The sequence below is a fragment of the Coregonus lavaretus genome (genome assembly GCF_964263955.1).
Source record: "Coregonus lavaretus genome assembly, chromosome: 11".
In the NCBI taxonomy this organism is placed as follows: Eukaryota; Metazoa; Chordata; class Actinopteri; order Salmoniformes; family Salmonidae; genus Coregonus; species Coregonus lavaretus.
In genome coordinates, this window is record NC_139998.1 from 30,966,640 (window position 1) to 30,981,308 (window position 14,669).

At 40.7% G+C, this 14,669-nt stretch overlaps 1 protein-coding gene across 6 annotated transcripts; it reads right to left on the reverse strand.

Annotated features, from left to right (window-relative positions):
* Window positions 1-38: 38 nt before the first annotated feature.
* LOC311137798 (tropomyosin alpha-1 chain-like) lies at window positions 39-14,364 on the reverse strand. 6 transcript variants are annotated; one of them, XM_084172386.1, is made up of 9 exons: window positions 14,060-14,350; window positions 13,427-13,552; window positions 9,332-9,465; window positions 8,614-8,731; window positions 8,248-8,318; window positions 7,373-7,448; window positions 6,933-6,995; window positions 6,711-6,780; window positions 39-1,668 (listed from the first exon to the last, which is right to left on the reverse strand). In XM_084172386.1, the coding sequence occupies exons 1-9, from the start codon at window positions 14,171-14,173 to the stop codon at window positions 1,586-1,588; spliced, it is 855 nt and encodes a 284-aa protein (XP_084028512.1). In that variant the 5' UTR covers window positions 14,174-14,350; the 3' UTR covers window positions 39-1,585. The 6 variants fall into 6 exon arrangements, with proteins under 6 accessions (XP_084028512.1, XP_084028511.1, XP_084028516.1 ...); XM_084172385.1 differs by lacking the exon at window positions 13,427-13,552 and adding an exon at window positions 13,153-13,278 and having other exon boundaries at window positions 14,060-14,340; XM_084172389.1 differs by lacking the exons at window positions 39-1,668; window positions 13,427-13,552 and adding exons at window positions 1,675-2,196; window positions 13,153-13,278 and having other exon boundaries at window positions 14,060-14,349.
* Window positions 14,365-14,669: the final 305 nt, after the last annotated feature.

Sequence of the window (14,669 nt, forward strand, 5' to 3'; positions counted from 1 at the left end):
TTTCAGGAACACAAATAAGAAATACTCCACTCTTCAGAAAATCTCAAACTGTGAGGTTTTATTTATATTCATTATTTTATACATTTCAGATATGATATACATTTAAAACATATACATTTAATAAAACAATAGTAAAACAAACAAGGCACAACCACATATGACTGAGTCATATTTCTAGACAAGATGAAACATTTTCGAAAAAACAAGTAGAGGGAACAGGAATGCATTTTGCAAGATAATGTTGCCACGCATTTTGTAATGGTTTCAGGCTCAAAAGAAAAATAAATATACTTTGGGAGTGTAAGTAGATCCCTTTCTAGCCGGGGCTTAATATTGGCACCAAACAATCAAAAATAATGTCAGTATATAAACTAAATGAATTTATCAAATGCAGATAAAAGGGTTGTTCCACAAAATTAGTGCCTTTTGCATCCCTTCAATATTTTAAGTAGAAATAGTGCACCAATATTGAGTTTTAAAAGCCTGTTGTATTCAATAAAGTCCCCTACAATATAGACTACATGGAGAATTCATATTTTTTACACAAATAAGACAAAATTCTGCATTTTGACAAGTCCCTCAGTGTACCCTCTGACTTTCAGGAAGATTTTAACCCACCTAACCCCAACATTTCTCAAAGTTTTCACCAACATTGTAAAGACCTAGTTATTTTGTTGCTTTGACAGTCATTTCTGAAGATTATGCATTTCATGTGATTAGTAAAAAATAAAAAAAATAAAGTGTCCCTCATTTTAAAGGTCAACCCTGTTACATGAACTGAACTCTTTAATATGGTGAAACTAGTCCTTAAAAAATACAAAAATAAAAAACATTGAACATCTAATAGTCAAATCATAGTGTATAAGCAAGTGAGCTGGTTCTACTCTTGGCAATTTCCTGGTGTTTTGTGGTGGAAAACAGTGGGTCAAGCAGAACACTTCAACCCTGCTAATAATAGATAGACAGGCTACAAATATTTGAAGAATTTCATTTTATTTGTGAAGCTTGCATTCAATTGCCGCTCCCTGTTGCACACAACAACCTTCCATTCCCCGTCACAAGGGAATTTATGGCTGATTTACGATGAAATTGTCAACCCTGTTACTTTATATGGCACTTTGTCATTTTTATTTATTTAACCTTAAGATGAGAAAACATATTTTTCATTAAGTTGAACATATGTTCTTTATGACAGAATGTTAACATTTGGTGAAATTAAACGTTTTTCCCCCCACCAAGTTACACATCTCAAAAGGCACTGAATTGGTGGAATGACCCAAAAACAACCTTTGTAGCAAATGACACGTCATTTCACCTGATAACTAATGTCAATGATTACAAAATGCTGACATCATTATAAATCAGCTGGCAAAAATAAGTGTTTCTCATTGTGGGCTTCATTAAGGAAATGTTGTACCTTTCCCTTAGTTCTGCTCCCTCGTTGAGTTCCACTTAAAGCAGGATGGTGCAAAAGGAAAAGCATCTGGTTACGTGTTCCTCACCATGGGCATGGAATGGAATGAGGGCTCATGGCAAGCAAGGTGCAAATACAAAAAGCCCAAACCATAGTAGGTAAACCAGGCTTTCACATGTTATTTAGTTCCATTAGAGTCTGGTCCAGCATCTGGTGCATATCAAGGTTCTCTTCTTTAGCATGTGCCAGTTTCTCTGTTAGACACCAAATAAAACAAAATATTAAAATCCAAGCTACCGTCACACAACATGCAAAAAAAGTATATTGTACTGTTAGGGCTACATAATTAGCTACAAAAAGCAACACTTTCAGTTTTAGAGAAAAACAAAATGCTGTGACTATGCTATGGCAGTACCCATGCAGGAAGTAAACAACTTTTACAGCATAGCCTTCCCCATGCTTTAACAGGGGAAATTAACAATACCGTATATACTACCTGGTTGTATGTCAGAGTTTACAGTAAATATACAGATTAGAGAGATAATCCCAGATATATATTTATGTGACTAGCTTGTTTCCCCAGCAGTAACACTTCTCCTACATTATTAGCATCATACATATTCACACACACCGATCTTACACAATATTATAATTTCAATACTGTACATAAACTCATGAATTAAATAGATTAAAACATTCACACTATGTTTAGTCCTCATTCAAGGCCACTCTTAGTTCGTTAGAGAGAAGGCGGTTTCTCTCAAGTTGCTGGTAGAGGTGATCTTGGCAGTCGGAAAGCAGGTAGGAAAGAGAAAGAAATGAGGAAATCAGTGCCGTAACAGACTAGAGCTCAAGAGTAAGCTTTATTTGGGATCACTTCATACCTGATTATACATTACCTTGTTTGAAAATGATATAGTATAGAAAGTCTACTCTCCACAGAACAGTGGAGCAGTAACAGCAGAAGTGATGGGTGGAATGCCTCTGAACTTTGTGAATGGAGATATGAACATCTCTGGGGTGGATAATTGAGCAAACAAATAATACATTTCAAGACTGCTTTTGCCTAGTGGGCTCTACTCACTGCCTATACCTTCCAGCACCAGAAGGCATGTACTGATCCTGCTTAAAGGCTTATACAGTGATTGGAAAAAGTATTTGATCCCCTGCTGATTTTGTACGTTTGCCCACTGACAAAAACATGATCAGTCTATAATTTTAATGGTAGGTTTATTTGAACAGTGAGAGACAGAATAACAAAAAAATCCAGAAAAACATGTCAAAAATTGATTAGCTTTTTAATGAGGGAAGTAAGTATTTGACCCCTCTGCAAAACATGACTTAGTACTTGGTGGCAAAACCCTTGTTGGCAATCACAGAGGTCAGACATTTCTTGTAGTTGGCCACCAGGTTTGCACACATCTCAGGAGGGATTTTGTTCCACTCCTCTTTGCAGATCTTCTCCAAGTTATTAAAGGTTTCGAGGCTGACGTTTGGCAACTCGAACCTTCAGCTCCCTCCACAGATTTTCTATGGGATTAAGGTCTGGAGACTGGCTAGGCCACTCCAGGACCTTAATGTGCTTCTTCTTGAGCCACTCCTTTGTTGCCTTGGCCGTGTGTTTTGGGTCATTGTCATGCTGGAATACCCATCCATGCCCTGGCTGAGGGAAGGAGGTTCTCACCCAAGATTTGACGGTACATGGCCCTGTCCGAGTTGAGTTGATGCCAAAGAGCTCGATTTTGGTCTCATCTGACCACAACACTTTCACCCAGTTCTCCTCTGAATCATTCAGATGTTCATTGGCAAACTTCAGACGGCCCTGTATATGTGCTTTCTTGAGCAGGGGGACCTTGCGGGAGCTGCAGGATTTCAGTCCTTCACAGCGTAGCGTGTTTCCAATTGTTTTATTGGTGACTATGATCCCAGCTGCCTTGAGATCATTGACAAGATCCTCCCGTGTAGTTCTGGGCTGATTCATCACCGTTTTCATGATCATTGCAACTCCACAAGGTGAGATCTTGCATGGAGCCCCAGGCCGAGGGAGATTGACAGTTCTTTTGTGTTTCTTCCATTTGCGAATAATCGCACCAACTGTTGACACCTTCTCACCAAGCTGCTTGGCGATAGCCCATTCCAGCCTTGTGTAGGTCTACAATCTTGTCCCTGACATCCTTGGAGAGCTATTTGGTCTTGGCCATGGTGGAGAGTTTGGAATCTGATTGATTGATTGCTTCTGTGGACAGGTGTCTTTTATACAGGTAACAAACTGAGATTAGGAGCACTCCCTTTAAGAGTGTGCTCCTAATCTCAGCTCGTTACCTGTATAAAAAGACACCTGGGAGCCAGAAATCTTTCTGATTGAGAGGGGGTCAAATACTTACTTCCCTCATTAAAATGCAAATCAATTTTTGACATGTTTTTCTGGATTTTTTTGTTGTTATTCTGTCTCTCACTGTTCAAATAAACCTACCATTAAAATTATAGACTGATCATTTCTTTGTCAGTGGGCAAACGTACAAAATCAGCAGGGGATCAAATACTTTTCCCCCCTCACTGTAGGTGCAACTAAGGCAGTATAAAAGCTGAAATTACAGCCTTGTATGGAGGACCAGTACCTGATGTCAATTTTCCACATGCCCATTTCATACCCCCATTACACACCACACAGTTGTACATGAAACGCTGACTGTGATAGAACAGACATCATTGAGTGGCCTGGCCATTCAACCCTCCGCGCCGCAGTCATGTTGTGAATTAATTAAGTGCTTGGAACACAAAAAGGCTAACAATGAATTTATAGTGCTAGTTAGTGCAGTTAATATAGTGCTAGTGCCTGTGACTTTTGGCTTTATTAATGGAAAACAAATATGGTAAAGTGCAAATCTATTAATTTATTTAGACAAAAGGATATTGCAAATTACAGACGTCATGTCATCAACATCGCAATAGTCAATCATACTAGCCATCCTTTTTCCAACTCACTTATTTCAACACTGAGGCAGACAATCTTACATACTGTGCTTCTCTTTATGCCTACTTTCCTCTACCTGTTCAACAGGTTGTTGGAAGAGTGAGACGCGCCGCAACACACCAGCGCTACTGGAGCCACAGCATACACTGAGGTAATTGTCAGGGAGGGATACAGACAACGTACGGCAACTACTACTCAACCACCTCAAACACAAAACAAAGGTTGAACCAAACTTCTCTGATCACATGAAGACCTTTCCGAGGAGTCATGAGAAGCGTCACTTGACTAAACATCTCAGTCATACGTGGTGCTCTTCGTACAGCTTTGGTTTGACAAATAGTCTGCACTTGCTCAGATGCCAAAGGGGCATGGGACAAAAACCCACTTTCCAAAAGCAATCAGATTGTAGATTGTGCAGTTCACCCTCAACTGTGGTTATCACAGAATTAAAAGGAACTTGAAGGGAGACGCATTGAGCCTTTCTTCCACACAGAAGTAGACTGTGTTAGTAGTAGAAACAAGTGAGCTACACTTGAAAAGGTACAGAAGAGAAACAAAGCACATTGACTACATGGAGAAACACAGTTTAAGACCCAGTAGAAGGTCCACATTGAAATACAAACAGTTATATATTGCATTTCAATAGACGCCTCACATGCATTAAGGGTTGACAAAATATACTGAATATTTTGACATTAAGACATTCATTTTGTTGGTTGAACAATGTACATTTCAAATACTCAAAACAAATTAAGATTACTTTTTCTTGATGTAAAAAGTAATACAATATGGTAGTTATCAAAATGAAAGTCCAAATCAGTAAACAAAGAACCTCCATGCTGTATTCTGTTCATACAAAACAAGTCTCCAGGTTCACGTACTGTACTGCTAAAATGGTTACAGTGACTATCATGGAGAGAATATCCTCACAACCACACTCAAGTTTGTGAGCGGAAACCACTGAGTGAGTTTAAAACACTTACCACATAATTGGCCAGTACTTACAGACACAATATATAATAATAATAATAATAATAATAATAATAATAATAATAATAATAAGCCATTTAGCAGACGCTTTTATCCAAAGCGACTTACAGTCATGCGTGCATAATTTTTTTTGTGTGTATGGGTGATCCCGGGGATCGAACCCACTACCTTAGTGTTACAAGCGCCGTGCTCTACCAGCTGAGCTACAGAGGACCACCCTTAAGACTATCCTTTGACTATGACCTTAAGACGGACTACCTTGTGTATAAAAATATATAGCTGCCTTCTAACAGTAACCACTTTATTTTGTATAAACAGAAACAGCAGATGGATGGAGAATATCAGAGACAGAACAGAAGGGTGTGATGGCTGGACAATGGGGAGGTGAGGTGCAAGGAGGAGGCGACAGAGGCACAAGCAGGCAGTGCAGTTGAAGAATTACATGGAAGTCATGTCATTGAGGGCGTGGTCCAGCTCTTCGCTGATGGCCTTGTACTTCAGTTTCTGGGCATACAACTCATCTATTGGGATGTGGGCCAAGTGCACCAAAAGGGAGGAGGAGGGGGCAGAAATGGAGGGGTGTGTGGGAAGGAGGGTGAAGGGTGTCCAGGTCATCAGTAAGACCCCAGAGGGAGGGGGAAAGAGATGGACAGAGTGGAAAAGGAAAAAAACGTTATACCAGAAGATAGAACAGAAATGTGATTGAGGCCATGACAAATTCTTCAGCATCATCAAGAAATAGTGAACATATTACTGGAGCTGGCCCTTGAACATCTCATGTCAGAGATTCCATTACCATATGGCTGCTTCCTCAGCCTACTAAATACTATGACAGCCTCATGAGACATTATTTAACCAACAGATGGATGATTTACTGGAATCAGCAGCTGTAGGGCAGCATTTCCCTTACTGTGACTAATAGCCCATTCTCATTGAGCAGATGCAATGTAACTTCATTGTTACAGATAAACAGGCAAAAGCAACCCAATCTATGAACAATCTTAAATATAGAGTGAAGAGGAAGACCTGTCAAATGTCCAACTACCAATGTAATTTCCACTCAGCTGTAACCCAAAAGTAGATTGACTCAATAAATGGGCACGTGTTGCTCAAAATATAATGATAATAATGGAAATAAGAGGTAGCAAAGATTAGATTAATGAGGTGTAGCAAAGAAGGGAAGAGGATTTCCTCTTGTTGAAGAGATTTTGAAAGAAGTATAGACACTTACCGAATGGCCATGAATGAGACCAACTGACACTATAAACTGTAGGCCTACTCCAAACAACAGACCAAAGTACAGTTTTGAAATTAACTGCAAAAACGTAATACCTTCCAAGTCGTCAATGGTCTTCTCAAGCTTGGCTACTGATCTCTCAGCAAACTCAGCACGAGTCTCAGCCTGTGGTAGAGAGACAGGTGCTTAAGAATCAAACAGTCTTTAAATGTCACACAGTGAGTGATATTGTAGGCCTACAGTACCGACAGCAATTAAATAACCTGGCCTCTGGCCAAAGTCTGTAGATAAGGGGGGGGGGGGGTTGTGAAACTTGCCTCCTTCAACTTGTCGGTGAGGACCTTCATCTCCTCCTCATACTTGTCCTCCTTATGCGAATACTGTTGACCAAAAAAAAGCAGAAACAGGAGTCATGCATCTACCCACAGATAACCGCTACACCCCCACCAGTCTACAGATAAACACTCACTTTATTTATATGAAACAAAAACCTTACATCTAATGATATTTATCATTCAGTTCTAACAAGACACAATAGGTTTATATTCAATTGACAGAAAAATACTGGAAGGTCCATTTGCCTTTCATCTTTAGTACAAAGTTAGACTAATCTTAGACCAATGCAATTTGTATGCAAGATACTGTATCCAATGAACCAAGTGTTGCTGTAAATGGTTCTTCAGGTTCCTTCTCCAGCATGGCTTTGGAGGAGCTGGGATTTGGACAGCATGCCAAAACACAGCAGCAGACGACCTACCTTCTCAGACTGGGCCTCCAGTGACTTCAGGTTGTTGGTCACAGTTTTCAACTCTTCTTCAAGCTCAGAGCATTTGCTGGTGTTATAGAGGAGAGGGAGCAGAGGGTCCAGAGAAAAGTGTGCCGAAATGGAGGGGTATTGAGACACCAATGAGAAATGGAAACAGGATGGAAAGAGGGAGAGCAGGAAAGGGGAGAAGAAATAAAACAAAATGAATATGAACTAGGGGAATTACAGGAAGGAGACCAAAGTGCCTCAACACAGCAGGAATGTGACAATAATAACAGAGGTGGAGAGTAGACTACAGAGAAACTTTTATAAATGCCTTTTAGCATGCAGATTTGGTCAGATTAAGAATGCTAGCTAGTACTGCATGTGAAAGATGTTATTCTTGCACAGTTCCTGCCAGGTTAGAGGTGTAAAAGGTTCTAGTTTTATGATATCCCGAGCGTATGCCCAAACATAGGAAAATATAGCAAAGCAGAGCAAGGTGCAAGGAGGAAAGAGAGGCTTCATTCAGCAGAGTGAATGAACGTGACAAGAGGAAGTAGTACAAAAGTCTATAAAGATAGACCTAACAGAATACGTTGTTAGTCTGTAGTACCTTTGCTTCAGAAGCTGTAAGTGATTTTAAGCTTTGTTCCAAAACTCTTAGCTCGTCCTCCTCTCTTCGAATCAGTCTGTTAGTGGCAAACAAAACGGCCATTCGAAACATGGAACACACGCAAATTAATAGTACATGCAACAACGAGTGCGAGCAACATGTTGAAAATAAACAACTTTGAGCCAGGCGGTGTTAAAGTAGAATGTTAAATAACTCCATCCATGCATGTTAATTAAGTGCAGCGTTACCGTTAGGGGGCATTAGATCTTACCCTTCTGAAAGCTCAGCGCGCTCCTCTGAACGCTCCAGATCACTCTCAATGATGACCAGCTTACGGGCAACCTTTAGGTACAGCACACCAAGGAGTTACACTCTATACACAAAAATAGCTGTGTATATACACACACACACACACACAACATATCTGTGTACTGTACATATACCCTATATGAATTGGGGTATGTCAGGGTAGAGATGACTAAATCACCATGTTTGCTTTACAAAGTAGACTCAATCATACGTGTGTGCCATTATGTTATTGTGTGGTGTTAGTGTAGGTTAAAGGCAGGGTGTGGGGAGGCTGGGCTGTAGAGACAGCTGGACAGCAGCCAACAACTGCAGCAGCTGAGAGACTCGCCTCCTCGTATTTGCGGTCAGCCTCCTCAGCGATGTGCTTGGCCTCCTTCAGCTGGATCTCCTGCAGCTCCATCTTCTCCTCATCCTTGGAGGCTCTGTTCTCAATTACCTTCATGCCTCTGTGAGGATGGAAGGGACAGACAGGAAGTAGACGTTAGAAAGAGTCCCATCCCAAGGCTCATAGCAGCACTGCGCTGTAACTCAATGACTCAGATCAATAGTTTGAGTCCAAGACTAAACCTGGGTGGGCAGTGTACGCCCAGTGCACATCCACACTGGCTGCTAGTGAATCTTTAATATGCCCTTTCAATGTCAAGGCCTGGGCCTGACAGCTTTCTTATTGGACTGAGGGCAGAATACTGCACTGCTGTAGCACTGGGGATGACAGGGCAGGCCTAGCCTACACAGGGTCTGACCTACACTCAATAGAGTTCAGGCCTTGGGCTGTGCAGCACAGAGGGGCTGTTTATACACCAAACAAAGGAATGGGAACAGAGCCTCGCGTCACGGCCCATTTATTCAGGACCTCAGTCTCGACTGAAACAGCGTGTGTTTGTTGAAATTGGTCAGTGGCACCGCCAGTCATGACTTAGGCTACAGCTGCCCTTAGGCTAAAACTGCCCTTTCCCCAAAGGCCCTAACAACTCCAAATACAGTAAGAGGCAAGAAAAACTCAGTCTACTCTACAGTCTAACTCTCTGTCCTCCATAAGTACACACCGCTCAGACTCATCAGCAGACTTCTCCGCCTCCTCCAGCTTGGTCAGGGCAGTTGCCAGACGCTCCTGAGCACGATCCAACTCCTCCTCAACCAGCTGGATACGTCTGTTAAGGGAAGCGACATCGGCCTCAGCCTAGGAGAGAAGAGAAGAACTTGTCAAAATACATTTTGCCCACGATGCAGGTTAAGACAGACAAACATATGCAGTACTTTCAAGGACACAATCAAATTTCAACAACAAAAACACTGGTGACTTTTCCACCTCAGTGGCACCTGTTGGGGAGAGAAGAGGGCCTTCCCAGGAGAATTCCCCTGTGCTGTGCTGCACTCCACACACTGTGTGTAATGAGAACAACGCTCCTGGCTGGCACAGGCTGAATACCTAGCCTCATTATGAGACCCCAGAGGGGACATTAACAAGGAGCTGGCTGCAGTCATTGTGTGCCACAGAGGTTTACACTGTCAAAGGCCACACACACACACACACACACACACAACCAGTGAAGGAGTCCCCAGTGGACCAAAACTGAAGATTCAATTAAGTTCAGCTTTCATCTCACAAAATGGCTACTCTGTCTTTATTGTTATTTGACTGGTGACATGTGGTGGTGTGACTTATTAGCAAGTTTTTCCCTTTACTGTTCTAATTAGCTTACCTTCAGTACTAACAATAAGTTATGGAACCATCAAACTCTTTTTTTATAAGAGATTTGATATGGAGGAAGTGAAAAATTCAGCTACAATGCTACAGGTATGCTTTTGTGGTAATAAAACGTAACATTTGATAGCAGAAACAATGGATAGGGACAGCCGCTCCTCTATTCTTTTTTAGTTTCTATACGCACTAAAGGCAACTTATTTTTTGTATGGAAACCAAAAGGCAACCGTATCTGACATTGGTTTATGACTATGTGCAATGGCATTACCCTGTCTTTATACCTGATTAACCACTCAGAGGCCTGATCACATACCAACACTTGTAAGAGTGGTGCGCAGGATCAAAGTCCATCTCATGTTGTGAATGGAGATATAGAAACTAGCCAGTGAAATGAAGATAACTTTATCAGTTCATCTAGTGGTTTTTCAAACCGCATCCCAAAGCCACACGTGTTTCCTTTAAATAAACTACCAATAACCTAAATCATTTAAGAAGCTTCTGAAGTGACCATGTTGATGAGGGCAATTAACCTTCCGAATGGCAAATGCATTATAGGCTGTATTTCCTGTTTCTATAGGTCAGAGGCTGCCCCCCCCTTCTTTAAAACATGTGACAACTCTCTTTGTCCTTATAACGGAAACCTTGTGTAAAACATAGCTGACAGAATTAACATTCTGTTATTGGTGTTCCTCAGCTCTGTTGCAGCATTTTTGAGGTACCTGCTTAAGAGAGTTTCAAAAAGAGTTGAGTAAACTTTGTGCTGCAATTATGTCAAAAATAGTATAATTTACTCAAATGTAATCTTTAGGTTACAATATGTACTTAAGTGTGTGCATTAGGTAGCCAAGCATAAGAAGTGAAAATATTGGGGGTGATGGAGTACCATGAAACAATGTAGGCCTAACAATGCTACAAGAACAACCGCCTGTGGCAACAGTTACATCTGTACATCATGGCCAAAAAGAAGCATGGTTACAAAATATCATTGAAATCCATAAAAAGGCCTGAAGTCCTCTACCGCCACAGCTGAACACTATTTACACTTGAGGAAATCATCCAATTAGTCTCGAGCTCGTAATCTGTCAGAGTTGGCGTATCGTAAGCAATGAGCATGACACGTTTAGCTACCAAACACAACGGGATGTCGGAAATATTCCGCAATGTCAGTGTTGCGTGTTCACCATGAATTTGTATAGGCTGTGCAACTCCCTCGGACATTAAACATTGCAAAATGAATATATAATTGTTGCACTTTATAAACATTTTGAAGCAATTTTACAACTTTGCATCTATTTTAAGACATGCTTACTGATTCTCTGGCTTTCCTCTCCAAGCCCAATTCTCTCTGTAGTCTTTCAGCTCTCTCTTCGGCGCCGTCAGCCTGCTGTTGCAAGGTTTTTATTTTCCGTTTAACCGCCTCCAAGGATGCTATACCTGCCATTATGTCAACTTACTAAGAAAACTACGTTTTTAAGACTTTCTTTGGAATGGACATGGAACGCAACGACACCCTGAAATGTACGAGAGAGGCTGCCCGCGATACTCGAGTCGTCTGTGTGGACGCACACAGCAATAACTGAACATTACACCGGAAGTAACCTTGTTTTCATAGACAATTCCAAGGCTACAACAAACGAAAATATCTTGAAAAGTATACAAACAAATATTTATTTCGTTGTTTTCGTAATATAATAATGGTCAAACAACATTTGGTCATAATAAAAAGTGTATATGTGGTAGACATACAGTAATGATAAGGACACGCCTTGTTATTATAAGCGTTCCTCAGGTAGGCTACTGTGCACTGGCATATAGCACCATCTGCTGGTGTTATCTATAAAGTACACATGGGACTGAAAAGATTTTCAGACTGTAGTTCCTAAATAGCCCCAAGAGGAGTCCCTCTATATCCATTTGTAGAATCTTACTCAAGGAGTTCAACAAGTGGTTTCTTTTCTGATCTCTTTTCCTTCATTTGCAGTGATATGAAATCATAGGATAGATGAAAGCACAATGGTAAATGCCTTACATGAATTTACTTTCACCAGTTTAACTATATTATATCAATGCAGATAAAGGAAAGGAGATGAGCATAGGAAGTCCCTTCAATCTATTGAGATGTAGGCTACCCTATGGACACTTTCAAAAAATGAAAATCAATTGTCAACTGAATGTCACATTTAATTTGATTACCTCTTCATGATTGATTTTTGCTAATGTTTTTTCTTTGTTAATCTTTACTTAGCCTTGGATTCCAGCCTATGTATTTTATACTTTTCTTCTGCCCCTGGATGCAGCTCCTTGTGTCACACATGAATCTACAGACACACATATTTGGCATAGTTTTCCATTTTATGGAGTATGTCCCTAATTTCAAGTTTCCCCGCATGAAGTCAAATTACACTCTTGGTAGCCCATGGGTTTAACTAAACTGACCTCAAAACAACAATTATAGGAACAAAAAATTACATGTTCAGAGGAAAATCTAATTTACTGTAGTCTGTTGCAAGAACAGCCCAAAGAAGTAAGCTCAGTCTAACTTGACCATTGACCATATAAAGAAGTGAGTTATATTTATCCCTGCGCTGAGCTTGCTCTCTTCTTGGAAACTGCACTTTTAACTAATTCAGTTTACACTCATAAATGTCCCCTCTTAGGGAGCTGTAGAGAATAATCTGATTTACTGTCTTACATTGATGTAGCGTATAGCTTGGGGGTATCATATGTGGCCATCTCAAATGTGGAGACATTCAAACACAAGAAAACAGTTTTTTAGGTTGATATGACTTAGGTGACTTGTGATCTTTGATAACAGACAAACAAACACAAACACAAACATAAACAAAATATATAAAATGACAGTTCAACAATATCTGGCACGATATCATGATTGTTTATGTGATTTAAATATTATATATATAGCATAATAGACTACTTTCCAGTTGGCCCATAGACATATAGGGCTGGACAGGTGCACCACAGCTACACGGTATTCTACCTACATTTGGTTATCTGAGAATGGACTTTAGACCAAGTGATGAGACAGAATAAAGGCCTCTCATGTTACACTGTCATTTTTACATATTTTACAGTTTGATCTGTGAGACAGTAAAGATGTGGGAAGCAGTGTGCAGGAATTGTGATTTTGTGCCCTTTACTTACATCGGTGGCTTTCTTCTCAGCCAGCTCAAGTTTCTCCTGGGCATCCTTAAGAGACTCAGAGTACTTGTCCAACTCATCCTCTGTTCCCTTCAGCTTCTTCTGCAGAGCTACCAAGTCATCCTCGAGCTGAGGTGTGTTTAAGTGTGGATAGTTTCACAGGGGTGATCAGCGTGAAACAGAGGGCGTGAGCGCACACAAGGCACAAGAGCGCAGACAAACGAAAGGGAGAGAGAATAGAGAAGTTAGGGAAAATCATGCGAGCCACACAAAATACCTTGGTGGCCACCTCCTCGGCGCTCAGCATCTTTTCCTCGGCGGCTTGGAATTCATCAAGCACTTTATCTCTCTCATCTTCGGTGATCCGCAATTTCTTTTCCAATTCACTTATTTCATCCTCTAACTACACATGCATAAAGGACAACATTTTATTTAGGTGAATAGAACATCTGAAACAAGTGATAATACTATTGCAATTATGCTGAAAGTATAGCCTACATGTTTCTCAATAGCCTATCCATATTCCCCACTACAGCAGTATTCCCCATTACAGTAATTATTCTATAATTCCCACTTATAATTACCCTACAGTTTTCTATACGCAAATATTTTCCCACGTATAATTAATAAGGCTACAGTAATACAACTCCATCCACCCATCAATAAGTGAAATGGACATAATTATTCACAAAATGATTTCAATAATTCATACGCACGTCACTAATTAGCCTACCAGTTGTGAAAAGTTATTCATATATATAACTTTAATACTCCTTATTTGGAATGATCCGTAAAAGTGATAAATCCACATTGTAGAGGTGGTCCATGTTTAGAGACAGTGGCGCACAGAGCCACAGCTATTCGGGTGCTTTTTCTAGGATCATTTTGATTTTCCAAATAAAATGCCGACCTGTTTGCTCTTGTCCTCTGCTGCCTTCTTGTCTCCCTCGGCTCCCTCAGCTCTGTCCAAGGCATTCTCCTTGTCGAGCTTAAGCATCTGCATCTTCTTCTTGATGGCATCCATGGCTGCTTATTTTTTGTTTGCTCCACCAAATGTTCCAAAAGAGAGCGGAGGAGAGAGACTGAGCGTCTGTGCCTTACTGAACGTTGCGTTGGAGTGCAAGCTCTTTCTGACTGTGCCCTGTCAAATAAGTACTTTCAAGGGGGGAGAGTGAATTCCTTTGGACATCCAATACTTTTTTGGAAACGGCATCTCGGGGGTGCCTACCCCTTGCCCTATCTTTTTTTTTATGGATCTGCTCCGGTGATTCGCTGCTCTCAGACGTTTGACCATTGTTATGACTATATATGGGATTTAATGGGGAGGAAAGAGCAGCCCCCTCAAAACGTAGGTTCCGATTTCTAAAGTGCTGCTGTTTGAGAAGGACACTATCCCGAGAAGATGGAGAGGTACTGTGAGAAAAATTAGCATTTACCCTTATGGAGTTTGCACATTATTATACAGTTGCATTAGTGTATTTTATAAACAGCTTAGAAACAGCATGTTAGCTGTGGACCAT

Coding starts and splice junctions, on each gene's coding strand:
- LOC311137798 (XM_084172386.1), bottom strand. CDS start 14,173: ATGGATGCCATCAAGAAGAAGATGCAGATGCTTAAGCTCGACAAGGAG. Junction 6,996..7,372: donor TGGAGGCCCAGTCTGAGAAG/GTAGGTCGTCTG, acceptor TTTGGTCAACAG/TATTCGCATAAGGAGGACAA. Junction 1,669..6,710: donor GACCATTGACGACTTGGAAG/GTATTACGTTTT, acceptor GGTGTCTAACAG/AGAAACTGGCACATGCTAAA.